Source organism: Orcinus orca, chromosome 2, assembly GCF_937001465.1.
Source record: "Orcinus orca chromosome 2, mOrcOrc1.1, whole genome shotgun sequence".
Classification (NCBI taxonomy): domain Eukaryota; kingdom Metazoa; phylum Chordata; class Mammalia; order Artiodactyla; family Delphinidae; genus Orcinus; species Orcinus orca.
The window spans coordinates 96,008,946-96,036,026 of NC_064560.1; the positions used below are offsets into that span (position 1 = coordinate 96,008,946).

The following is a 27,081-nucleotide window of genomic DNA, read 5'->3' on the forward strand; positions in this document are numbered from 1 at the left end:
AGTGGTGCTCTCTGCCTAATCTCCTAGGTATCGACAATATGGTACAATGTTTACAAGGACTGGGACTAAAGCAGTCATGCCTGGGGATGCCCTTGGGAATGTTACCTAAATGCCTTTCTGCCTGAATTCTCTAATCAGTAAAAGAGAGACAATAGCAGCATCTACTTTACAAGGTTGCTGTGATGAACATATAATGTAATACAGGTACGATGCTTAGAATAGTATCTAATATATGATAAATACTTTAGTTAGCTATTATTGTTGTGACAAGTGCTACCGCTGGTCCCAAAGAGGTAAAGAAAAAGATGATGACAATGATCAACCACGTTGCTATTAAATAAAAGTCCTGATGGGCTTATCCCCCTCCTGCCCTGTCGGATGCAGGCCGCTAGCAATTCCTGGAGGAGACACTAACCTGATAGACGTGATGAGACTCTTTATAGAGTCAGAAACAGTGTGGGAATGTCCCGCTAGCACAGACCAGGTGGGCGGGTCTTTGGGGTTGATGGCCAGTGAGCGTGCAGTGCGGATGAGGTATGATGAGCTCTCCAGCATGGTCTTGGCTGACACCAGGATTGGTTCTTGTGCCTGGGAGCCCTGGGACCAAAGAGCAGAAGGGTCAAGGGCAGGGCACACAGACTAAGTGAATGACTTGGACCCTGGAAGGTCATGTTCTTTATCAAGTCACTACCTCTGTCCTTCAAAAGGAGACAGAGGGTAGGGAAGCATGGAGGCTGGCTCACATGGGGCCTGGATGATGAGGACCTGGGGCCATGCCACTCCTTAAATATTATTTTTGAGTGTGAAAGAACATACCGAGAAAGAATCAGCCCCAAACCTATGCACAGAGATTGTTCTCAACATATAAAGCCAAGACATTACCTCTTAAGTGATGTACAGACATTGAGTTTCATGAACTCTGCTTGTATCATCAATGACAAGAGTAACAGTGCCCTACACATTGACAGAAAGAGTTTTTGGAATCCTTAACTGTTCATGCCCATTCAGTGCCACACAAAACAAGCCAACGACCTCAGTTTTACCTTTGCTGTGAGGATTCCCTACCTCGGAGCTGATCTGGGCAGGAATGCTGACAAACTCAGGGTTGGAGGCGAACGCTGTCAAGTTCTCCACGGCTTCGATCAAGGGGGCGGTGGCAATTCGACACTTGTTGCGGTTGTCCTCAGAGAAATCCCCATCCAGAGCCTGATGGGAGAAAACACAGAGATCACTCCTGGGCCGCAGCAATCACCACCCAGCGAAAAGAAGGTGGTTTAATGGGAATACTGAAAATGTCTGCTGAGTCCATAAACAATGAACAAGAACTGACTGGAGGGATCTCTGCCATCAAGCAGAGGGGCGAAGTGAGCAACGGTAAGAAAGAAAGCTGAGTGTGTGGCTCACAGGCCAACTGACCTCACAGCCCATCCACTCCCCACTTAACGTGATTCCAAGAGCGCCTGCTCTTCTCTCCCCTTGAGCTATGCTGCCCATCCCTGTGGCTGAGCCACTTTCTTCTCTACTTTTGAGACTATAACCCTTCGGCTCTTCCCCTCCATTTCACTCCAATTAAGTCTATTCTTTGCCAAACTATAAAAATATCTTACACTGTGTACCACTTTCAACTTCTTCTAAGCTATTTTTACCTGGATGTCCCTGAATGACTGACGGAGGGAGGGCTGATGTATCTGTCATTTTCAAATGAGCAAAATGGAATGCAATGGGAAAAAACATACTAGAACTATTCCCAGCAATACGGACAAATCTCACACATGCAATATTTCGGTAAGGAGGCCAGACACAATAGGGTACCCACTATACGATTCCAGTAGTGCAAAAGTACAAAAACAGGTGAAACTAATTCTGGGTGTTAGCTGTCAGGTCACCCTTTGGAGCCAGTGAGACTGAAGGAGCAGAAGTAGGCTTCTGGGCGCTGGCCATGTTCTGTCTCTTCAACTGGCCACAGTTACTTAGGTGTGTTTGGCGTGGGAAAATTCACTGAGCTCTGCACACATGGGCTTTTAATCTATGTATCTTTTGCTTCCAAAGTTTCTTTCTTTTTAAAATTAGCAGCAGTAATACAATGGCACTGAATGATGAGCCACGTCGCAGATCAACAGCCTGCACAGGAGACAGGCCAGGAAAGTGGCCTGTGATGCATGCCAGACCACCCCACAAAGGGTCAACACTTGGATCCCAAGCTCCCCAACCACGGACTGCACCTCCTCAAGCACAAGGCTGCTAGAACCGATGGCCAGTGACCAGGGACAGCACCCCTGCCTCCCAGCAAAGGGCAACATTTGAGAAGGCAGTTATGTTTGTCGAAGAACGTAGATTTCTTTGTTAAATGACGAATTGAATTTTTAATTTAACCCTTATGAGCAACACAGAAAAGTCAATTTAGACAATTAGCGAACAAAAAACCGGAGGCACCAGCAATTACAGAACAAACCGGATCTGAGATGGGAACCTTTCTATTTCTCAATAAGGCAAGAGTAGGCAGGCACGGTTAGTGTAAAGGCTACTTGAATAACAACTATATTCCAACCAAGTCTTGACAGCTGGGGCCGGTAATTACACATCGGCCATGCTAATATTTTCTAAGGAACTCCCATAAGCCTGGCTAATTTACCGTCTTCACTAGTACTTTGCATAGTTTGCCTCTGCTCAGGCCCTTCTCCACCAGATAGGCACTGACCTTGACCTTAACTTGGCCCATTCTGTGGTTTTTCCAGGCCCAGTGGAAACCCTATGTGCCTGCTACTTACTCATATTTATGGCTTCAGTTCTGACTCCACTCACGTACTCAGTAAAAGTTGAGTTAGCATCTGTTACCTCCACTGAAGCACTGCACCGGCGACATGGCAGTGAACCGTCTGGGCGCTCTCATCTTGTTGCACTATTACCATCATTGACTCCTTGAGGTCAGGCCCTACCAGGCTTCGGAGCAATTTGGGCACACATTGGGAGGCCGGCTGGGTGCCGCATAGCAGGAGCCCGACAACAGTGGCCCCAGCACAGGCGGACCACTGAAGCAGGCAGATGGCAGGAGCGGACTTTGGCATCAAAGGAACTCGCATCCCAGCTGCCCCAGTCGCACCCCCTCCAGTGGGAGTGATAGGGCTTCTAGCTCAGCTTCTAGCTGCCCCTTTACCTCTCCACACTCCTCTCATCCTCTTTTCTACTGTCTACAACACTCTCGGCCTATTAGGAAGGCAGATGTCTGATCACACCACCCACTCTTAGGGGAACTAATTAAAAACGACAAGATGATTACCCCAGGTAAATCCCAAGGAATGGTTTCCTAATTGTGCAGTTTCATCGACTGCACCAACAGGATGAAGAAAGGATTTTTTTTTTGAGACTGGGCCCTAAAATCACATATCATGTAGCCCACTGCGGGTCAACGGCAGGACCCTGAATAGCGTGGGCTGTGGACTACAACGCCAAGCTCCAATCCAGCACTGTTTTCCATTTTCAAGAGGGAAAAGCCATTTCCTCCAAAGGAAGAATGGAGCATCGGAAAGGATGGTTTGTTCACATGGACAGTATTTCACTTTTGAATGCTGCTTCCACTCTGGAGATGGCTGAGCAGCCCCAGTAAACGGAATACTCAAATCTGGCCAGAGGTGGAACTTCAGGCAGGCACGACAGTTTTCACATAGATATTCCATGTCACCGAATGTTTAGTACACCCGTCATAACAGTGGAAGGGTAAATCCACTTAGCCAAACGCCCAGGCGCCATCGGGACCCTGAGCCAGCTCCTGTGAATGTTCTCACACTTAGCCAAAATCTCACAGGGATCTGGGAGAAACAATTTCTGCATGTGTACCAGAATCAAAGATTCATGGACTTTGGGGGTTAGAAAGGATCTTAAAGATCATTTAATCCCAAAGCTCCAATGTTTCAGGTGATAAAACCAACACCTAGAAAGTGACATGCTAAGCCAGAACCCAGAACCAGAACCAGAACCCAAGACCCCTGGCTCCCTTCCCTCCTACTGACCTTAGAAAAGGCAACAAGAATAAGGCGTAAGAAGCCCAAGAGGTGTTTTTTTCCCTCCTTTTTCTTCTCAAGAAACCTATTTACCAATCCAAACAAAAGGACGATCAAGAGAACGTACTTACAGCCGAGTTAAAACCGGTTAATGAGAGCTGGACCTGGTGTCTTTTGGACGCCCTGTCAGTGCTTAATGGCAAAACCCTGAGCTTCAATTCCACTGCGAGAGGCAAGGCTGCGCTCCAGCTTCTCAGAGAAACAAAGCTGTGTTGTTGCACAATGTCTACTTGGCACCTAAACCTGAGTGACCGCACATTTAAAATAACATTCGATTCCACACATCTGAGTTGAGGCTAGGTAAAGAGCTGACTGGAGAGAGAGAAGCAGGCACTGGTACACGGGGGGAACCAGCAGAAAGACGGCACCCGTGGTTAGGGCTCCGCGTGTTTCTCAGTTGGCCGGCATTGAGAGCAGCACCTGGCAGGGAGGAGGGTGCACGTATGTATTCCTGCTGAGCCACGCTCTGGGATCGCAAAGAATGCCATCGGCAGAGATTTACGATCCCTGGAGGCAGGCATCCTAATGGGTGCTGATGACCCACTGTGGGGTCATCTGCTCCCTGCTCGCCAGTGTTCCTCCGGGGAGGGGTTCCCCCCCTTTCATTGTGAACTAGAAAGGTGGGGCAGCTGGGATTTAGGCTTGGGCACATCCTTGTGATTTAAAGGAAAAAAAAAAAGAAAAGGACTGAGAAGCATAAAACTTAGAGCAAAATTCAGCCTCGATGGCGGCTGTTTCAAGCATTTAGGGAATTAAACATTCATTTGTTTCGCTATTCGACAGGATTCTTAACCATGCCTTAACTCAGCAAGTCTATTCGATATGTAGTACAGTGTGCTACAGTGAAATGGCCTTCACCATTTTCCTATTAGGAAATTCAAAACAAAGTTCATTGTCCCCGGCAAAGCCTGCCACCTGATGGGAATCGCAACACCAAGCGCATTTCAGCAAGCTGCGGAGCAAGAGGGTCATTTCTGTTCCTTGTGCACGGCTATCGATTCCCGGGGTGCTCGCGGGGAAGGAGGCTTCATCTTCTCCATGTCACAACAGCCTGCATCCCCCCTCTGGTGTTTCTGCACAGGCCTATCTTTAAGGCCATCACAAGAGCTCATCTGCTGCAGGCAGTTACAAAGAGGGGTTGCCACTGTGAGGAGAATCTGAAAAGAAAATGAGACCTTAACGGAGACAGGTCGGGATTTAAAACCGAGGAGAAGGCAGAAAAGAAAGGTATCCCAGAATTTGTATAGAATAGCTCCTTGCCTTTGTCTCCCCCTTGGTCCATCTAAATCTAGTCTGTTTTTTTGATGATCGGAAAATGGCCAAGTTTAATTGAAATAAGTTAGTTACACAGCAACCGGCAATGATGTCACTACGTCTCAATTCTATTGCCGTCTTTCCAGCCCTGCCTCCCCTGAGACTGGCACACAAGCACTGTAAACGCAACCAGGTATTTCTTCCCAGGCTGGTGAGATGGCTTAGTCTCTCCATGCTAACGATGTACACTGCATGCCATGGGCGAGAGCAGGCTTGAGGGAAAGAGCAGGGGATCTGGGTCTGAATTCCGGTCTACCACTTAGTGGCTGAATCACCCCACGAAAGTTACTTAACCTCCTTGTGCGTCACTGTCCTGACCGTAAAAACGGGGATGGCAAGCACAGGGTGGTTGGTTGTGTGGACCGAATGAGTGATATACACAAAACACAGAACAGGCTTTGGGTAAACTAAATATCAGAAAACATAAGCTTTATTCATTTCTAATACCACGAACCATGACAGTAATTAAAGGGAGCTGCCAGCAGGATCCTGGGGGCACCTGGGCACTGGCTTTATTTATTCATCTTCAATTTATCTTATTATTGTCTTTAAATAAGCGGGTTTTAATTTTTTTTTTTTAAAGACTCTGTTTAAGCAGCTAAGTAATTGCCGACGGGGATAACTGCCCCGTAGCTCTTGCCTGCCCGCTTCCAACGGCTGCTGGGCTGCACAATCTCTCCTTGGCTTCTGCTTTGCTCAGCCTGTTGACTAATTTCTCCACAAGATTAAACTGGCTTTGTGTAGTGCAAGGGAAATGAGGTGTGTAGTAACATATCCTCTGGAGACAACAGGGGGAAAAGCCCCATCCCTCCAGGACTTGCCCGGCAACGAAGCAGATCATCCCACCTCCACGAGCGTGAAAATCCTTCAGTAAAGTGTGAACCCTCCAACGGCCTTCCCTCCGGCACTTCCTGGTTTGCACAGAACTGACAGCTTGCCTTCCATGACCACCTCCTTTGGAGGTTCTTTGCCAGGGGTCTGCTGTTCAGGCTGTGGCTGTCTTCCCATCAGGTCAGCTGCTTGGTGTCTGGCTGGGTGTCTCACGCACGGCAGACCGGGTTTGCGGTCTGATCACCCAGCTACAAATACTACAGCCCAGCTACTGCGATTCCCTCCTCACAGGGTACCCTTGCCCTGCTTCCCCTCAACCTGTCCACGGCCACGAACACAAAGACGAACTTGTTATCAACGTGGAATGCTCTATTTTAAGAAGCTCATGCTCCACTGAAAACATTTAAACAACTATAAATAGAATAGATATCACAGGACAGAATAAATTGACTTTTTTTAAAGATTTTCCCAACAGTTTCCCATTCCATTCTCCCTCCACCTTCTCTCTTGGTCCAGAGATATTTAACAACCATGGCAGGGCCCTCTACCAGCCCCTCAAAACCACCCTGCCCCACTAAGCACATAGTTTACCCCTCCCCACCCACTATGCAGAAGGTTAGTAGAGACCAAGGCTGTTGGTTTTTCCTGATAAATATCTCCATCACTAATGAACCGCTCCTCAGTGACTTAAATCATGAGACTGAATTGGAAGTTGAACTCCACTAGAAGCAAGTATTAGAGAGCAGAGCTTCAATCCCCTACCTCGTTCCCCTCTGCAACAGGTGTCCCAGGGATTCCTAAGGCCTCAGCTCAGCGACCTACCTTGATGGTCTTCACCAGGTTGGCAGTGCTGTTGGCGACTTCCTTGGCTGACTGGACAAAGTGCCTCTTGGCCACAGGATTGCCCGTCTTGGATGAGGCGATGCGGCAGGCATTGCACAAGGCTGAGGTGTGCTTGGCGACAATCGTGGCGGCTGACAGAACCTATAAAGCACGGACTGGGTTGGGGGCACCCGAAGCTTCAGTGCAGAGGGGTCCAGTTCACTGGAGTCCACCCTGGTCCCGAGCCCTGGATTCCCCTTCAACTCACATGTCTAGGGCTCGTGGAAATAAAACCCATGTCTCTAGCTCTGCCGCCCCTGAAGTCACTCCAAGAAAGGGGAGGGCGGGAATTATTAAGGCAGAGAGACTAAACAAAGAAAAGGAAAGGCAGGGCTGATGTGGGAGTGGGCTGGGCTCCAGGCAGTCTCAGAGGAGATGCTGTCAGCTATCCTTTGTGACCCCCAGCCAGGAGGGACACGGCCCAGGGTCTAGGCCAGCGCTGCCCAACAGAAATACAGTGCGAGCCACATATCTAATTTTAAAATTTCTAGTAGCTACATGAAAATAAGTACAGAAACAAGGGAAATTATTGTAAATAATATATTTTATTGAGCTTGATATATCCAAAACATTTCATTTCACCATGTAATCAATTTAAGAATATTAAGCTTTCACAATCCTTTATCCTACTAAGTCTTTGAAATTGGTCAGTATTTTACACTTACAGCCCATCACAGTTTGGACCAGTTACATTTCAAGTGTTTAACAGTCACATGCAGCTGTATGTCACTCCCAGGTGGGCTATAGGCACCTTATTAAGGGGTGTGGCTCAGGGATCTCCCAGCCCCAGCTGCGTTTCTGAATCTGCCTGATCCACTTTGCTGAGGCTGGTAACACCCCTTTGGCCTTAACTGGACAGGTAAGGAATCTCCGGTGCACTGACACCTGCCTTAGGTCTGGGTGGTCCCCCAGGTATCCTTTACTTGGGTCCTTCTCCTGCCTCAAGAACGCTGGTCCCAGGGTCAGCAGTAGATGTGCCCATCACAGCCTGCCTCTGCTAGCCCATATAGGCCATTCTTGTTCTTTTTAGCACATACTGCTGGAATTATTGAACACGACCCATGTCACTTGGGTATTAGAAGTATCAAGGAACGTCACACATACTGTCTATTTCTCAAATGTCTCTGTGGCTCCTTTTGTGCTGTGGATTCTGACCCAGCTTTGGGGTCTGGGTCAGCACCACCACCTCTGGGAAGTGACCCCTGAGAGCCCCTCAGAGAATTCATCACACCTTCCTCTGTGCCTCCCTTGCCTTGTCATCATACCCCGATCACTCCATCTTCCAAACTTTAACCCGCAGTAAGAGTTAAGGGGGTAGGGGGTCGGGTCTCCCTCACGGTGACCCTTAGCGCCGAGCACAGAGCAAGCCCTCAACGTTATGCCCCCTGAACTGAACAAATGGAACCGTGAGCCTCCTGATGGATCTCGCTGTGATTATGCCACCGTGACTGCCTTCCGGCACTCCATTCCAGAGCACCTACCTGTTCCACCCTCACCACATTTTGCAACATCCCCCTAAGTCATGATCCGGCTGGCTTTGCAAGTTCTGAAAGAATGGTCATCTTTATTCTCGCAGTCTCCCACCACCCACCTCCAGGAGCTCAAGGACATGCAGATCTCACATCCCTGCCCCAAAGTTACCTGTGATGGGCTGCTGCCGGGGTCCACCAGGTTCTGGCATGCCATCTGGATAGCCTGGTTTGCCCTGGCAAACTGGATGGGGTCCACAAGGCCCTGATGGCCTGCCTGGCTGTTCGGATCAGAGATGCCAACAAGGTATGCAGCCTGGAAGGGAGGAGGTAAACCACAGCTCAGGCTCGCTGTACTCCTAGATACGCCTGTGGGGGGAGTGTGGTCCCACAGTATACATACAACAGTCATTCTCAGGTGCTCCCAGTGCAAGGTGGTCAGACTCATCTCATCAATAAGAGTTTAGGCATAGACAAGCTGACACTCGCTTGGGCCGGGGACATGCCAGCAGGAGTTTGCTACAGGCTTTTGGGAACAGTCTCCTTGTTCTTAAGAAAGCCTCAAGAAGCTCTTCCATGGGGCATGACCAAGGATGGATGCAGCCCTGAGTGCTCTGGCAGCCACCTTATGACCATGAGGGGGACCAGCCTCAGCATGGAGCTCACTCTTTGGCTGGCAGATGGCAGAGGGGGAAAAACGTGGGTGTAGACTGATGGTGTGGAGCTACTGGGTAGGCCAACCCTGGAGCCTGCCCTACATGAGGATTTCTCATCTCGTAGCCTAATGTATCCTTCTTGTTTAGGCCAGTATTTGAAGCAGTAAGTAAGAATGAATAAAATGGTTCGGGGGAATAAAAGGCAATATTCGGTCTCCAAGAGGACAAGAGGCTACAAGAGAAGGTCTTCTCTTCAAACCCTTTGGAGGTGTTAGCCAAATAACAGGGAGAAAATGAATCTGTGAGGGAAAATTCTAACCTTAACTCATTTCCCCTGAGATATGAGGGGCCAAATAAGGGAAGGTGATTTCACCCTCTGAACTAGGGATGTTTTTCTTTGGTTCAATAAAATCTTCCAGGCTCAAGGCAATTGTCAAATGATAAATCCTTCAAGGTAAATGCTGACATTCTTGGAAGTTCAGTTACATGAGCCCAGCAATTATTGGAAATACACAGCACAGTTGAGGACGAGCCAGGAACATGCCTGATCATGACTCTGTGTGATGGCATCCAATTTTTTCTCCTTCTGATTCTAAAAAGAGCATGACTAAGACTTTTGCAACTCTAAAGCCTCAGAGGGAATTTGAATTGTGTCATACCTATTTTTTTCCCCCAAACAACTTATCTGTAACAATGACCTTAAAAAAAAAATAAAAAAAGAAAGAAAAAAAGACGGGCCTCTGAACCCTTAGGCTGGGTCTGCAGGGTTCAGTGTTCTCTCCAGGCTGCTCTGCTCCAGGGGTAACGGGCTGATGTTTTGCCTAAATGCTTAGCCAGCAAGAGCCACCACCTTCTCCATGGTTTCCGTGGTGATGGGTGGAGCTGAAGCTGAAGCTGAAGCCCCCGCGTGCCTCCCACTGGGACCCGGCACAGGACAGGGCTGGAAAGCCTGCGTCGTGGGGCACGGGGACCCGTGCCTTACCTGAGCTGCAGCCTCCGTCAGCCCACAGAGAGCCTTGGACGCGATCCCCACACACTCCCCAAAAGCAGGGAGGTCCCCGGTCTTGGCATTCTGCGAAATCCCTGCCATCGACTCGCCCAGAACCTGCAAAACAAACCACAAGCGATATTCTGACCAGCATTCCTTCAGACCATGGGGTAAAGGGGCTACCCTTCCAACTTGAATGTTCGAGGCCACTTAATTTACAATATTTGCCATTATTTTACTTTATTTGCAATAAGAAGAGATTTAAGATAATGATATCATTTCTGTTCCACAAAGAGAAATAAATAAAGTCTGAAGCTTTCACCCAAAAGTTATCTATATCTCAAGGAGGTACAGTTACTATACACAGATCAATAAACTAAAATCTATACAGGGCAGCCCATGGGTGAATGGTCTAAACTGAGAACTGTTAGTTCCCAGAATATAAAATCAGACATATCTACCGAGCTGTAGGTGAAGACCATGTCCAGAAAGCAGAAGACACACTCTTCCCGATATTATTCACTTATTAATTGATAGTCTTTAATTAATTAATTAATTTTGGGGGGCTGCACTGGGTCTTCATTGCTGTGCGCAGGCTTTCTCTAGTCGCAACGAGCGAGGGCTACTCTTTGTCGCAGCGTGCGTGCTTCTCATTGCAGTGGCTTCTCTTGTTGTGGAGCACGGGCTCTAGGCACTCAGGCTTCAGGAGCCGTGGCACGTGGGCTCAGTAGTTGTGGCTCGTGGGCTCTAGAGCGCAGGCTCAGTAGTTGTGGTGCACAGGCTTAGTTGCTCCCGTGGCATGTGGGATCTTCCCGGACCAGGGCTCGAACCCGTGTCCCCTGCACTGGCAGGCGGATTCTTAACCACTGCACCACCAGGGAAGTCCCTATCAGAGGTCTTTAAAATAACAGCTAAACGGGATTTCAGTACTCAGAATCTAACCCAGAGAAGTCAAGCACCATGCACAAGGTCAGACAGAAGGTCACACAGGCAGAGGCAAGGCGCCTGCCCCATATCTGGTGTTGTGTCTTCATGGGCCTCCTCATGCCCCAGGAAGGTGGGTCCTACTTTCCAGGGTCACAGATCTTAGAACTGAAGGATGTTAAACAGAAATCTTTAGGGAGACTATGACATCCAAGTCTAGAACCCAAGACAGAGCTCTTTGTTTGTCAAGAAGCCATCTTGGATAGGGAAAGAAAGAAATTCCATTCATCTCACTTGCATTTCATTTTATCCTGATTTTGAGGCATTCTCAAAAAACACTGGTGCAATTACCATAGATCAGTGTTTCCTGACCTTTTAAAATATTATTATTATTGCTCTGATAAGAAGTCTTTTTAGACCACCTCCCTCCAACTGCCACCCACATTACATTAAATACTAAGAAATAAGATCTTGTTGAGCAGGGTTAAGATTTGGAGAAGGGAGGACACAAACCTTTGTATAGTCTTAGATACTTTCACCACCCGCACCCCCCAAAAAACCCCCACAATTTTTCACTCCCCTTGAGAATGCAAGGCATGGATAGATGGTGAAAAGAACACACGGGAGGATCTCGTATAAGCCAAGGCCATTGAAGGGCTTTCCCCACCAGTGCAGTCCCAGTTGAAGGAAATACATGCTCTGACTCACAGTAAGACCCATCCCTCATAGGGTCTGAGCAGTGGTTCTCATAGAGTGGCCCCTGGACCACATGGCAGGACCTGGGAACTTGTCAGAAATGCACAATCTCCCCCACCTTGGGATCTACTGAATCAGGAACTCAGGGGTGTGACCTAGCAAGGTGTGTTCAACAAGACCCCCAGGTGATTCTGATGCACAGCCAGGTTTGAGAAGCACCTGGGCAAAGGGCGCCATAACAAGGCTTTAGGACATGGGCAGCCGTGCAGAGGGGCCACAGGCCGGTGCACACAAAGCATGTCTTGATTCTTCCCCACAATGAGGAGGGATGCTAACAGCACAGCCAGGCTTACCTTGGAGTTTTCCATTACACTCTCGATGCAGTCAAAGTAAGAGAGGTCACTAACAGGTTCATTGGGATTGTCCAACATCCCCTTGACAGTCTACAGAAGGAGAACACAACTTAAGAGCAAGCCTTATAGAACAAGGGAAACTCAACATAAAATACCAACTATCAACTTCCCCTCCATACACAGGATTCTGGTCATTATCCAGATTCTTGAGAGGAATTTAGACCACAGTGTCTGCGACTTCAGATTTCCTGCGGGCAACACCACGCTGATTGGGGTGGGTGTGTCTTGGTTAGCTCTGACAGAGAGGAGAATCTCTTGTTTTCAAATGTGAAGGAGAAGCTTGGTATCCACAGAACGGGGACATTTTTTCCTTAAAGAATCTGAAAGTTAGTGGGAGGCAATATATATTCATGGTCAATGAGTATAATTTCTCTGCTGGATAACTCCAAGGAGTTTAAATATCAAGGACAGGTTCATTCATTTCTTCTTGATTAGTAGGGACCTCTGTTTTCAATGCTGGGACCTTTCAATGGGTAGGCATGAAAGAAGGTAACCCCCCCCAAAACCGCCCACTGGAATGGTTCATTTGTTTTTAATTTTAAAAGTATAGAAAATGTTGGATCTTGTTTAGGTCTCCATCAAGGAACAGGGCATGGGGTTTGCTTCTTCTGCCTTTGTCTCCAGTCTGCTGAAAACGGTTGCTAGCTTTCATGTTGCAATAACCTTTGATCATCGTTTATGAGGGACTTTTCCAGGGGAGGAAAGTCCGGGGACATAGCCATCCATCTTCCTCCCTGTTGAGTGAGAAGATACAGTGGGACCTAGCAGACTTTGGGGCACAGCCAACAAAAAGACAAGGCCATGTGAGTTACTAAGGGTTGGGGGGAAGTAATGGTGAAACTGCTGAGTTAATCAGCAAAGATCTAAGGGAAAGAGGGCTGCATAAAGAAGGTGTTCATTTCATTGAAGAAACTCCTCCCACTCCTTGGATAATCAAAACTGCCTTAGTAACAGCAACACTGAAATAGCCATAATTTTGGCAACCAAGGATACCATTAAGGCACAGAGGATGTGCATCTGGGCCAACAGACCTCATTTAGATCAACAGTCCACGTATCATTTATATTTGCAAATGTGAACAGACCAGGATAGGGCAGTGACTCACCCAAGGAAGGAAACATTCTCCACTGTTTTCAGAATGCTTCAGTCCCCTGCCTATTCTCACTTTCAGTTGTGCCAATGGCCTCTTGCCATCGGCGGACTGGGCCTCAATCAGACCCTTCAGAAGCTGCAATCAACCCCCCACCTCTAACATCTCTGGCATGGTGGGTATCCCTGTTCAGAAAACTAAAGGTACACTCGGTACAACCAACCCATATCTACTGAGATAACCATTTGCCTGTTTCAACATAACCTGAATTGGTTAGGACTGCTTTACAGACAAGTAGGCACACTGATTTTATTCTTGCCCATGTATACTCTGTGGGCATAAATGAATTTTCTATTAAAAATAAACCCTAAGTATGAATATAAACTGATAAGCCCTACACTGTGTCTGGGCCACTAGGAGCTCCACGGCCCTGACTGGAGCCGTGGAGTCAGGGCCCTGACATACACCCTGACTGTATAGTAATAAGTGTTACTCCTGGGTTTTCTCTAATGAGCCCCCTACATGTTACAAAATACAACGTATGGGAAAATCATTTTTACTCATAAAGCACATCTATTCCAGCTTCTCCCAAACGCCCCAGAATAATCACTCCCAAACTTTTTAGGTAGAAATTGCTTATCTTCAGCCTACACTCAATACCATAGGCCTCTTCCTGTATGAAATAAAGAATCCTTTAACAAAGCAACTCTTAAGTGGAAACAGGGAAGCAGGGATGATAACCCCACCAAATCTAATTTTTCTTTAATTCCTTCCCACTTGGATTGGAACTTTGGCCCAATAGTTTCCCAGGAAAGATCAAAGGTAAGAATAGAGGAGAAGAACCTGACCCGGAGGGAAAGGACAGACACACAGACACTCTGAAATCCTCAGCAGCCTTTCAGGGACTCACCTCGAGCTCCCGCAGGGCGTTATCACATTCCTTCTGGCCAGGAGCTTGCTGGGTGCACAGAGTGATGAGCTGATTGATGCTCTCCGTCACAGCTCTGCGACGACAAATACGGAAAGAGTGTTTTTTGTTTTGTTTTGTAAAGATCAACAGTAATTTCCCCAACAATGTTTTGTAGGTTCGCTAGGAATACAATTAATTCACTATAAAGGCTGTGGTCCCTGTGACAGCTCTTCCACAAGGCTCTAAACCAGCAGCCCCCGACCTTTCTGGCACCAGGGACTGGTTTCGTGGAAGACAATTTTTCCACCGGGGGGCAGGGGGATGGTTCAGGCAGTAATGAGAGCAATGGGGGGGATGGGTCAGCGGTAATGCGAGCTATGGGGGAGCGGCAGATGAAGCTTCCCTTGCTTTCCCGCCGCTCACCTCCTGCTGTGTGGCCCGGTTCCTTACCGGTCCTCGGCCTGGGGGTTGGGCCCCCTGCTCTAAACAACCAAAAATCAGCCACAGCCAGGGAAGAGAGAATGAGAATCCCTACCTTGCTTCTCATTATTCATTGATTTACCCTTAAAAGTATCAATACTAACAGTTCTCTTAAGAAAGTGTGGCTATCTTTAATATATTCACAAGAAGGAATTCACAATGAAGTTGCAAATGGCAAACAGCTCATAGTAACACTGTTTTCAGAATCCTTCCCTAGCAGCCCATAGGAATGGGATGATCCGAGCTAGGCTATTTTGGACAGCCTTTGTATAGTTTGGACTATTTTGTATATTTTAAAAGTCACACTGTAAACTGTGCCTTATGATTTTAAAACCTCTTCTTACCATTCATTTCTACATGACTGACCAGTTCCTAGAAGCTATACCAACATTATTCTTTAAAAGAGCTATTTTCTTTGTTAACATTAATAGGAATCAGAGATGCTTACATGATTTTACATGTGTTTCCATTCTTCTTAGAACTTAAAACACAGCCCAGATTTTTTCCTACATTGGCTAGGGTTCCACCCCTCCTGAACAGCCTCTGTTTAGGTTGCCATGGATGATTCATAAAGGCACGGTCCATTTGGAGTTAATTTCTTTAACAAGGTGTGAAATATGGATCCAGATTTTTTTTTCATGGGGGGGATATATGGAAGTCTAATTATTCCAGTACCATTAAAAATGCCATCCTTTCTGCACTGAATTGCTTTTTTAACCTTGTTGACAGTCAGTTGGCCATATTTGTGTGGGTCTACTTCTGGACTCTATTCTATTCCATTGACCTGTGTGTCTAACCCTTCACCAATACCACACTGTTTTGATTACTGTACCTTTATACTAAGTCTTAAAATTGAATACCCTTGTTTTTATAAATGAAAAAAACAGACATACACACACACACACACACACACACACACACACACACACACACACGAGATAATTCCCTAAGGAGATGCTACAAATAAGAAGCAGAAATAAGACTTAAACCCATGTCTATCAGACACAAAGGCCAGATTCAAAACCATTTTTCTGCAGGGCCATAACTGGTCCATAGTTTGGGCAGGACCCTGAATTCTATTCACAGTCAGTAACCACTGCAGCTAACAGGAAACTTAAAATAAAACAAACAAAATCAAAATAGGACACACATTGCTGCTAATCATTAACACTGTCTAATATAAAGACGCCACATTTTATTAGTTAAATTGGCTTTGCAGCTTCCCACAGAATATCAAATTAGGTGGAAAAAGATGTTGCCAATGTACAAAGGCAATCAGCTTAATTATTTGATGAGGAGCTACTGCTTTGAATTTTAAATTTAGCTAGAGTGATGGGAAGAAGAAAAACATTCCTCAGCTCAAGAAGGAATCCCCAAATAGCTTGTGTAAGATTAACTCTAGTGACTCATTTATTTGTGGAAAAGTGCTTAACTAAGTAAGGTGTCATGGGGAAGCACTGTGCCTTCCAGGTGCAAAGCAAAACAAGAACAACTGAGATAGCAGGACAGTCTCTAGTTGGGACCACCTTTGGAAGGTGCAGTTCATGATGTATTCACTGGAAGGGTCCCCCAGAGAGTCCAACACCGTGTTCTGCAATGGCAGCCTTCAAGACATACTTCGGAGTGGACAGGCTGGATGTGTCAACATAACAAAGGGTACAGCCCTCAACTGTGGTGACACGATCATTTGGGGAATATTTCCACGTATCACACAAGCTTTCCATTTGGCTTACTTCCTTCAACGTTTCCTGTTTATCTACATTTTTAAAAAGCTAGTCTTTATATAAAGATTTTTCCATTAGAAACTAAGTGTTTACAGGAATTCCCTGGCAGTCCAGTGGTTAGGACTCTGCATTTCCACTACCATGGGCCCGGGTTCAATCCCTGGTTGGGGACCTAAGATCCTGCAAGCTAGGCAGTGTGGCCCCCTCCAAAAAGAAAAAACAAACCAAAAAAACCCCCAAACTAAGTTTACAATTGGTAAATCCTGAGAATATATAGCTATTCACTGTCCTTTCAACAATTTTTAGAAGTGAAAAATGTTCAAATAAAAACTTGGGGTAAAACAACAACAACAAACAAACAGACTAATAAGCGTTTGTGGTTGGATAGTCCTTAACAGCGCCAGCACAGCACCGCATGCCTGAATGAGTCACTTGGGTAATACTGATCCATGACTAAAAAGCATTATTTAGGTATCATTTATCCCCATAACTCATTTTAGAGTCTGGATTGCATAGCTAAATAAACTTAGCGGCACAGAGGCAAATGGTTATATAGATTTGACAATGGGAAACAGTATTTTCATGTTTCAAACTACGGTACTCATTTATAAGAGCAAAGGATTAAAGACAACCCAAATATGCAGTGATAAAGGACTGATTAAATGTATAGTCTACAACAGAATTCTTGGCACCCATTAAAAGTCATGATGTCATATTCCTTATATAGAAAACTGTATATAAAATGTAAAAACCACATAAGCCCATACCTGTAAGAATATACATATGCATAGCAAAATGACAATGACGTATCACAACGTTAACAGTGATTTTATAATATTATTTTAAAGCAGATACCAGTAAATCTACTAAAGCATTATGAATTAACCTACTTACACTGTTATAAAAATACAGCCAACATTAGCTGCATCCTCCCTTCGTTCTATGTAAATCCAAGTAGGCTTGAACTGTAGCTGCTTTTATTTTCCCCACACTTTTTGGTAATGATCAAAGCCATACAAGTTTATTTTAAAAAATACAAAAAATTAAATAACCGTAATTTCACCATCTAGAGATAGTGTTTTCCTGTAATTCATTCTTTATCTAATAAGCATCTTTGGCCACTCTCGGTTTTTAATAAATTGGGATCTACAACCTCAGATGTTAAAGGCTTTCTAACCTACAAATCATTTAGCATTCAGAGATACTAAATTGATTCAGACAGGAGTTTGTGAGCTCTGGAAGGAACCTTTATATAGATATAGAATTGGGGCAGAGGTGAGAGAAGAAAATCAACCAGTTTGTGCTTTTGATTATTTATTAAGCCCAAGTTGTCCAATAGCGAGCTTGGAGGGGAACAGACCAACTTCAGATGATTCCCTTCCTCAAAGGAGGACGTGCTTAGAAAGGCAACTAAGAGCAAACTGAAATTCCCCTGTTTGTATTCCCTGGGTCCTACCATGCACAAGGCATGGGGAGTAATAAAAATAATACAGTTTAAGTCTCTCTAGGAAAGCAAGGTGCTTGCAATCCAGTTGGAGAGGCAAGACAATGAACAGACAAAACACAAAGGTGAGCCAGAGGAAGCAGTGATGGGGGGTGTGACACCAGACAGGATCAGCCAGACACAGGCAGGACTCGCTGGGAGTGAGAGAAAGAAAATGAAAGCCTCGACCGTGGGCGTGGGTTCTGCCTATGAAGGAGGGCCCAAGGTGGACCAGAGCAATTGGAAAGTCAGGGCTCAGCGAGATCCTGATTCGGATTACGGGAATGGAACATTCTAGAGGAGACCAAGAGACAGAAGAAGGCCCAGTGTACATTTTTCTACTTTACAGCACGGAAGTGCTGCTTGCTGGGACACCCTTTTTCACCATCTCTGGAGACAGGAAGACTCCTGCCTGGCAGGAACTTCAAAGCAAAGGGTGGTCCTGGAAGAGACGCCTCCTGCAAGGTCCTAGGGAGCCCTCAAGGGACTGGAAAGCAACTGAACACCTGGCCTAGGATGGCCCTGATGCTGGCAGCTGTGGGTGTCAAGTCTTCAGCCCGGGAGTCCTTCTGGCCAGGGTGACTGTGGTGTGCTTGGCAGCTTGGGGAGGTGCTCAGAGTTAGGGCACTTCTTCCTTTTGCCACTGCCAACTGGTTTCCCACTCCCTTAACTAAGTTCAGGGAGCATCAGTCCAGCCCCCAGGCAGGGAAAAGCCTGATGAACGGTGGACAAAGGGTCTCCAGCTCCACCCAACTTGCCAGAAAAGATCCAGAGCCAGGCAGTTACACAGAAAAAAGACAAACAAGCCAGGACCTCAACAGAAAATGACTTCCTCCCCACGCACATCAGAAACCAAGGGACCAGCTTCCTCAGATGCACCTGGGCTCAGATGCAGAATGGTCAGAGGGATCAGAGGGAAAGGCACACATACTCTACTGCTCTCCCAGAAGTAAACCATTTTCTCCTAAAGCAGGAAGAATCACGGAGACTAGAAAGAACAAAGAAAGGGTTCAAGTCTGCTGATGTAGGAGCAGGGTGGGGCTGAGTTGGTCCAGGCCTGGGCCCCCACAGTAGCATCTCTGTGGGGTCTTTGGGGACATCCACAGGAAGGACAGGCAGGCATGGCCGTCTCAAGAAGAGAGAGGGCAGTGGGACTGAAGATGAGGACGAGAGCAATCGATTCCCTGCTGCCCAACTCCAAAGGTACTTATGCACCAGACTGTTGTGAGGCCCAGATAGAATGAGGGTGGCATGCCCTGATTGTGCCCCCTGTCCTAACTCCACCAGGGCCATCCCAGTCTTACAGTGTGTGCCCTTATCAGGCATGTGGTAAAAATCTGTTTAATGAACAAATGAAGGAACAAGAGAATGAACGAAGGCACCCAGGTGGGCAGAGCTTTACCCTCCAAGGGGAGCTGCCTGACTCACTTGACCTGGCTGGAGCTTCCGCTGGGAAATCACCCCAGGGAGCAGAGCTTGCCAGCATGGGCCAAGAAGCCAAGGAGAATAGGCCAGCAACTTCCTGCAGCTGTTCCAGCCCAAGACTATCAGTTCATGTGATGATTCTTAAGTGCTGTCTTGGCTATGAAACCATCAGGCTGGGAATTCTGTCAACTGCTGAAAGCCAGGACAGACAGAGGCAAAGAAAGCTTTTTTGCCTCGCCTCCAGGTCCCTTCCTCAATGTCACCACCAGGGGGCGTTCAGACACTCACAGAGCCAGGACACCAGCAGCATGCTTTCGGGTCCTGGATTCCCTTCCGTAGGGGCTTTCAAAAGGCCAATTTATACTCTCCCCTCATTCCCACAATTTAAGAGAGTCGACAACACGCTCTAAGTTGGAAACTGTAATTTTGAAACGATGTGAAAAATTTAAGGTAATGAAAAACATCTGAGTTCAGATACCTGGCAACATTAGTTGCCTTACCCAAAGGCTGTTTGTAGGAAAAAAGTGATTAAGAGGGTTTTAGATCAGAAACAGCTGCACGACAGAGAAGACATCACTGTCCCTCTTCATCTCCACCACGACCCCAGAAGGGCACTCACCTAATGGAACAATCACAAACAAAGCATAAGATGGAGGTGGGGAGATGTGAGGGTATTTTTCCCATCACCTAGTGGCTCTAGCTATCATTTGAAGGTAAAGTATGTATCTGGGAATAAATGAAGAAACTCAAAGGTTTTGAAGGCAACTGCTCTGAAATTACCTAACCCCCCATAAAAATAAAATAAAATAACACTACAAGCAAACAGGAGACCAGAGACAGGTTTTAACCAGTGGTACCATGCTACCTTATATATCGAGAACTGAACAGAGCTCAAGGACAATGTAGTCTGTACACATCCCTATTTGGCAAATGGGAAAGTTTAGACAGGTTGAGTGACCTGACCAAGGTAACCTAGTCAAGCACTAAAGCTTGTACTAGAATTCAGGTCTCCTGATTCTAACAACTTTAAAAAAGCCAGGAGAGGGGGCTTCCCTGGTGGCGCAGTGGTTGAGAGTCCGCCTGCCGATGCAGGGGAACGTGGGTTCGTGCCCCGGTCCGGGAAGACCCCACATGCCGCAGAGCGGCTGGGCCCGTGAGCCATGGCCGCTGAGCCTGCGCGTCCGGAGCCTGTGCTCCGCAACGGGAGAGGCCACAACAGTGAGAGGCCCGTGTACTGCAAAAAAAAAAAAAAAAAAAAAAAAGCCAGGAGAGATAAAGACATTGAAAAATAAATAAGCAAACAAAACCAAGTTAAAAAAAATTTAAGTAGAATTCAAGCAATGAGTTTTAAAAATCACTAATCTGCACATTTTGAAAATGTTTCCAATTATGCTATGTGTCCTAATTGTCCCGCATTTAATCTCTCACTGCTGTTAGTTTTCCCACATATAAAGTGATATCAAGAAATGCTACGAAAACAGGCCTACACTTCCATAGGAAAATAAAATACCCTACCCTCTTGGTTCAGGAATACGAATGTGGGATTGCCAATATAAAATTTTCCTGGGCTGTTGCTGCAGTTTCTCCAGCTACCAGCACTCCATCACTAGTAATTGAACTAAACGGCCACAGTGGCCCTGGAGCAGAAATTCTCTTGTATGACCCAGTTCCTCAGGTGAGAACAACAGGAAAGAAGAACGCTGACCTTACCCCAAGTTCAGATTCATGTTTTAACATATTTCCCAAAACAATTTACTCCTCCCCACCGCCCCATTCATTCTGAGCTAGAGCCCTTCTGCACGTGACGAAGTGAACATGTTTAAATCCATCTAATTAACATTGGTGCCAGGCATATAGTAAGACTCAAGAAATGTTGAATGGCTAGTTGAGTGTCGGTTTTTTTTATACTTTTCAACATCTTCTGGTTTCTTTTTAATGAACTTATATTACTTCCATAATCTGAAAGATAGTAATACTACTTTCAAAAAAAATCTAAGCCACTACGTTTATACCTCAGTGGGGGCCTTAAGACTAAGCAAGTCCTCCTGAAAAGGCTTTAAGAGGAGACAGAAGGCATCTTTAGGGGAGAAAGCGCATGCAAAGGAGCCCGTTTAATAAGACACCAGCATCTCTGTCACTCTCGCCTCCAACTCTGACAACAGAAGGTCAGCACTACTTCTTCGCTCAGCAAAGCAGCAGGATGTCTGGTGGATCTTGCAAACACCACACACAAACGCCCATTTTGTTCCGCTCTTACCTTGCAGCTGCGGCCAGGAGATTTTTTGCATTGGGTGCTCCTGGGTCTACAGAGAGAGACTTGGCCGCTAACAGCAGCTTGCTGGATGCCATCGAGATGTTCTTGAGGTTCCCTATCACTTGGATCTGGTCTTCTTTCGTCTGGAAGGTCAAAAGGAGCCAGAGTCATTAGGGGCTGTCCATTTCTCCTAGGCAGCATTCAGAGCTAGGAGCAGCACCTTGAAACGGAAGCAGGTTATCTGTCTAGGTTGCATTAAGTCCAATTAGTCAGCAGATGCCTAACTTGTCAAGACTCTGCCCAGTGTCTACCGTTCCCCAAACAGATGTCCGGACCAAGATGCACACAGCAGGACAGAAATCCAGCCCAAGTGGGTCAGCCAAGAGCTGTGCTGTCTCACAAGAGTGCGCATGAATGGGGGCGGGAGGGAGAGAGCGAGCGAGAGAGAGCACACAGACAGGGCCACAACTCCAGCATCTTGCTCAACAATGCTGGAGGTATCAAGGGGCTTGTCCATCTCAGCCTGGCACAAACTACCGTCACTGTCTGGACATTTACAGCTGACTGCATCCCAGAAGCTCCCGACTCTGGAAAGGATACATTTCTCACCTGGCCTGCCATCCGAGAAACAACCCTTTGTAGATAACAGAGTAAAAAACACCCTGGGTACCACTTTTAGGGAGTTCACAGGAGCTCGCCAAAAAATAAAACAACCAGCTCCATAAGCTGACACCAGACCAGTCACCCTCCCTTGTTCTAAACAAGGGGTTTATCTGTTCATCTGAAAGAGGTAAGTTTGAATCACTTGACACTCAGGATCAGACACAGCCTTTTCAAGTGGGCTCCCCGAACTTCAAATACGTGAGTTTTTACAGTATTAAACCACATTTGAAGTATAGGATGCAGAGCTGCCCTCCCTCCAAAAAGCATGAATAAAATGATGAGTTCTGTTGGAGGATCGTGGGAAAAGTTATCTGTCATTTCCAGGAAGAACTTCACACATAAGCTAATAGTATCTTTGGGAATGCCATTCCTGTGAGCTCATGGAGCTCTCTGAGCAGCAAAGACAGTGTAAAGGTGTGGGCTGCCCACAGCTTCCCCGCTCCTATTTGCCACTTGGCCGCAAGGGACGACGGTCCACCAGAGTTGAGAGGGGCAAGGGTCAACTCCACTCAGCCACACCAGCCTCACCTGAGCCTGGCCCGCCATCTCAATGCCGGCATCGAGGAATTCATCGAAATCATCACTGAACTTCCCGGAGGCTGCAGCCAGCTCTCCGCTCTGGCCCCGAGTGGCGTGGACCACCTCCCCTGCAGACTGGTTCAGATCGGCCGCTGCTTGGTTCAGTTCACTCTGGGCTTCCTGGAAAGGCTTCGTGCTCGGAGGTAACTATGGCAAGAGAAGGCACGTTGCAGGAGAAGTTCTACTTTGCGTAGGAGAAACAAAGGTAGTATGTTGCAGAGGGAAGACAGACTCTCCTGGGATGCAGTTGTGAGTCATCTAGACTAAAAGGCTCTGTGTGGTCTGAGCCCTTGTTAAGGTTGACCTTCAAAATATGTACATTCCCGTGAACACCTATTCAGTGCTAGACATAGTGGATCTAAAAATGGTAAGGACAGCTTTCCTCAGTCTTCTGGTCTCCTAAGTGGCAGAGCCAGGATTCACACCTGGGCAGTCTGACTCGGGATCCACTCTCTGAACCAGCACTCTATCTTGGGTTTCTCAGACGGAAACTCTCAAAGGTTTAGCTTTCTGGAACTAAAAGGCAGATGCTATGAAACTTTAAATCCTATTCTTCTAAACTAACAGCCATCACTTTTATTCATCAGTTGGTCTTTGCTAACAATATACTGAATAGCTTTTCCACAGAAGTGCCACTAGCAGCCCTGTAACTGTTTGTGAAAAGTTCCAGAGAGTTAAGCTAGATATTAGTCACACCACACCCACTGCTTGCATACCTGATATATGCCAGGGACCAGGCAGAGAAGAACCAAAGATGAACAAGGCCAAGTACCCGCAAAGGGGACTCACAAGACAGGGACGGGACCAGGCCCCAAAGTGAAATTCCACAGACGGCTCACTCTCTCAGTGAGTCCCTGACACTTGTATCCCTTTATCGCCTGATGGTCACTGCCTGAGATGTCCTGATAAGAAGTTAGATGATCATATACCCCCTCCCCCCCCATTCCTGTCTTACTGGGATGACCTGAGAGCAAACAGCAACATGGGCTCAAAGAAGAAGTAAACTTTAGAAGCTCTACCTGGGAACTCGGCTGATCAGACAGTAAAACAAGGAAAAGGCAAATCGACAGGAAAAACAGGACTCCTAAGGGAAAGGCTAGCCGCTCAGAGGTCCCCTAGAGGGGAGCAGACTCCACCCACACCTAAGGTGAGCCCAGTCCCCCAGGCGCCCCTGCCCGAGCCAAAACCTCTCACCGAGTCCACCAGCAGCTTCTTGCTCGACTCCCCGATGCTCTTCAAGGCCACGTCCACATCCTTCTGCCCAGGGAGGCAATTCACGCAGTTATTCAAGGAGTGAGAGACGGCTTTGGCCACCTGAATACACAGAGGGAGAAAAGCCCCAACAGAAAGCAGGTTTCAGGGCAAACATTCTTGCACACGTGTTGGGAGTGAGCAGAGCTAAAAGAGATGGGGAACTGATCTGCCAGCGTCTGCCTGACACTGTTTACCGTTAAATCTCCTCATCTAGGCCGCTCACTGGGGTTAACATCCTGTCTTAGCACAGGGTCTGACACAGCGATACAGCACACCCTACCTGCTCCCAAGGCCAGGCCAAGTCCTGACTGTGGCTCAAATACGACTCGGTTCTGAAACAAAGGTATCCAACACCAAGAGGAAGAGAAATAGCTGCCTTCTAGAGAGCCCTGCAGAGGTCCTGAGGTGGAAGGAGGCCCTGAGTCCTTTGGATCACAGTTAGCCCGCCCTGGGATGGATTTATGCTCAGCGACCCTCTGATGCCATCATCCCACACCTCGCCCTGCCCAAGGGCAGGCGGAATGTTCTGAGCACTTCCAGACCAACTTGGAGTTGCCCACATGCTGCCTTTTAAGGATGTGTGAGGCTCCTTGTCTACGCTCTCTGGTAAGAATCACCTGAAGAGGCACTAGAGAGAGTTTAAAGCACCGAGTAGCTACACCAAGCCTATCTACCTCACCTCCCAGGCTAGGAAGAGGGCTATACGTAAGCACACACAGGCCCAAAACAGACATGCTGCGTCCAGGTCCTTCACGTTCTAACGGCAGGTCTCAACAAAGCCCCCCATACTTTCTGTTGACTGAATTAAGCACGTCTCACGTTATGGGGGCTACCATGCGAGGCTTCCAAAACTGCTCACACCGGGCAACAGCCTGTCCATGCGTCCACCTCAGGGATGACCTTGATGGCCACTTCCGGGCCTTACCTGGGCTAGTCTCTGCTGACTCTCCGCATCTCCAGGTGCGATCAGGGCCTGCTTGGCTTCCTGGATGAGCATGGCCGAGCCCTCCATCACGTCCCGGGCGGAATCTAACATGGCATGCACAGCCGCGGGGTCACTCGTAGATGCAGCCACGCCCCGGGCAGCCTGGGCCAGCGTTTTCAGAGCTTGGGCCGTCTCTCGAGCAGCCACCCCTGGGGATTGAAAAAAAAAAAAAAAAAAAAAAGAGCCCGCCAGACTTTCTATTAGATTCCATCCAAAAGTTATACTTTTACTTGGGAGTAAGCCTCTAGACTAGAGCCTTCGAGAAAGGAGAGAATCCTTGGACAGTGCCTGGCACAGGTGGGCTCCAAATTGCTTTTTATAAAATCTGAATTGATGTCCTTCTCAAAGAAGTAGCTCAAGCCATTGGCTCTGGGCTGCTCCAAGAGGGATGTTACAACAAATGCCACGCTAAACACCATTTCCCTCTGGTTCCTGTCACGCCCACTACCCCACCTGTCCCTAGACCTAAAATACCAAGTGCATAGTATCGAACTCACAGATGAACCATTCAAGTTCACTTTTCTTTCCAGTCATTTTTATTGGGGCATAACTTATACGCAACAAAGTGAATGAGTCTCCCTGGGCAGCTCACTGAATCTGTACCGATGTGTACACCCACGTATCTGCCATCCATATGGAGAAGGAACATTTCCATTGCCTGTGCCCTTTCCCAGTCAAAATCCTCTCACACTGGAAGTAATCCCTATTCTAGCTTTTATCACCTTAGACTAGTTTTACCTGTTCTTCAACTACGTGTTGATGGAACCACACTGTATGTCTTCTTTTGTGTCTGGTTTCTTTCTCTGACCACAATGCTGTGAGATTCACCCGTGCTGTTACACATAGAAGTACATTGCTTTTTCTTGCTGTGTCGTATTCCATTATAGGAACACAGCAACATCTGCTTATCCATTCTTCTGTTGCTGGACACTTGGGGATTGTTTCCTGTGTGGACTATTATGAATAAAGCTACCGGAAAAGTTCTCATCCCTGTGTTTAGGTAGACATATGGAATTGATTCTCTTGGATTTAAATCTAGGAGCTGAATTGCTGGGTCATAGAGTAAGTGTATATTTAGCTTTGGAGGATACTACCACACTTCTTCAGACTGGTTTTGCCATTATACACTCCGCCAGCACTATATATATGAGAGTTACAGTTGCTCTTCATCCTGGCCCGTACTTACTAGTGTTAGATTTTTTATTTTATCCAGTTCTGGTGGGTGTATAGCATGCGGGAATCTTAGTTCCCCGACCAGGGATTAAAACCATGCCCCCTGTAGTGGAAGCGTGGAGTCTTAACCGCTGGACCACCAGGGAAGTCCCTCACTGAGGTTTAATTCTTATATCCCTAGTGAGCAACGATGTTGAGCACTTTTTCATACACTCAGTGGCTGTTTGGACATCCTCTTTTGCGAAGTGCCTGCTCATCTTTAAATTCACTTCTAAAGATGATGGGATTCGGAGATAAACTATGCATATAAACTAGTCCTTAAAAACTACAGTGCCACCTCCCATAGAAAGAAGAGGCGCCTTCCTACATGGTACCTAGTGCTTGGCGCACCCAAGAAAAGGAAGGAGACTGGAAATGCCAAGGCACGTAACAAAAGGCTCCTGGAACCTGGGGAACTGCAGAATAGCCAGCCTCAAAGCTCATCTCATCGAACCATTTCAGATGAGGCCCAGTGCTGAGAAGCATCTTGACCACGGACACACCTTTAGATCTGAGGTTAGTTTCTTAACTTCGGGGTCAGACTCTGCACAGTGTTCTCTGGGATAGAGAACTACAAGCGATTCTTGTTAGAACATACAACATCTGCATGAAATATTCACAGATGACTTGCTCTTTCACTACACTTTGAGATGACTGTATCTAAAGCCTTCGGCTGGATGGTCTCTAGGCACCCCTGAGCGTGGTCTTTACCGCCGCTGCTTCAGCCGCGTGGGCACAGACGCAGCAGGTGGTCCTCTCTTTACTAGGGACGAGGCACCGAAATACAAGAA

General features: G+C 47.0%; 1 protein-coding gene across 1 annotated transcript in view; it reads right to left on the reverse strand.

Annotated features, from left to right (window-relative positions):
* The window catches only part of TLN2 (talin 2), a 443,787-nt gene that overhangs the window by 79,520 nt on the left and 337,186 nt on the right, over positions 1 to 27,081 (reverse strand). Inside the window, exons 29-39 of the mRNA XM_004274706.2 lie at positions 25,019 to 25,227; positions 24,034 to 24,153; positions 22,789 to 22,986; positions 21,601 to 21,740; positions 14,232 to 14,325; positions 12,172 to 12,261; positions 10,193 to 10,315; positions 8,727 to 8,870; positions 7,026 to 7,187; positions 1,066 to 1,206; positions 416 to 597 (exon numbers count right to left, since the gene is read on the reverse strand). Of these exons, the coding sequence (XP_004274754.1) occupies positions 416 to 597; positions 1,066 to 1,206; positions 7,026 to 7,187; positions 8,727 to 8,870; positions 10,193 to 10,315; positions 12,172 to 12,261; positions 14,232 to 14,325; positions 21,601 to 21,740; positions 22,789 to 22,986; positions 24,034 to 24,153; positions 25,019 to 25,227 (1,603 nt within the window). The remainder of the gene's footprint in view (positions 1 to 415; positions 598 to 1,065; positions 1,207 to 7,025; positions 7,188 to 8,726; positions 8,871 to 10,192; positions 10,316 to 12,171; positions 12,262 to 14,231; positions 14,326 to 21,600; positions 21,741 to 22,788; positions 22,987 to 24,033; positions 24,154 to 25,018; positions 25,228 to 27,081) is intronic.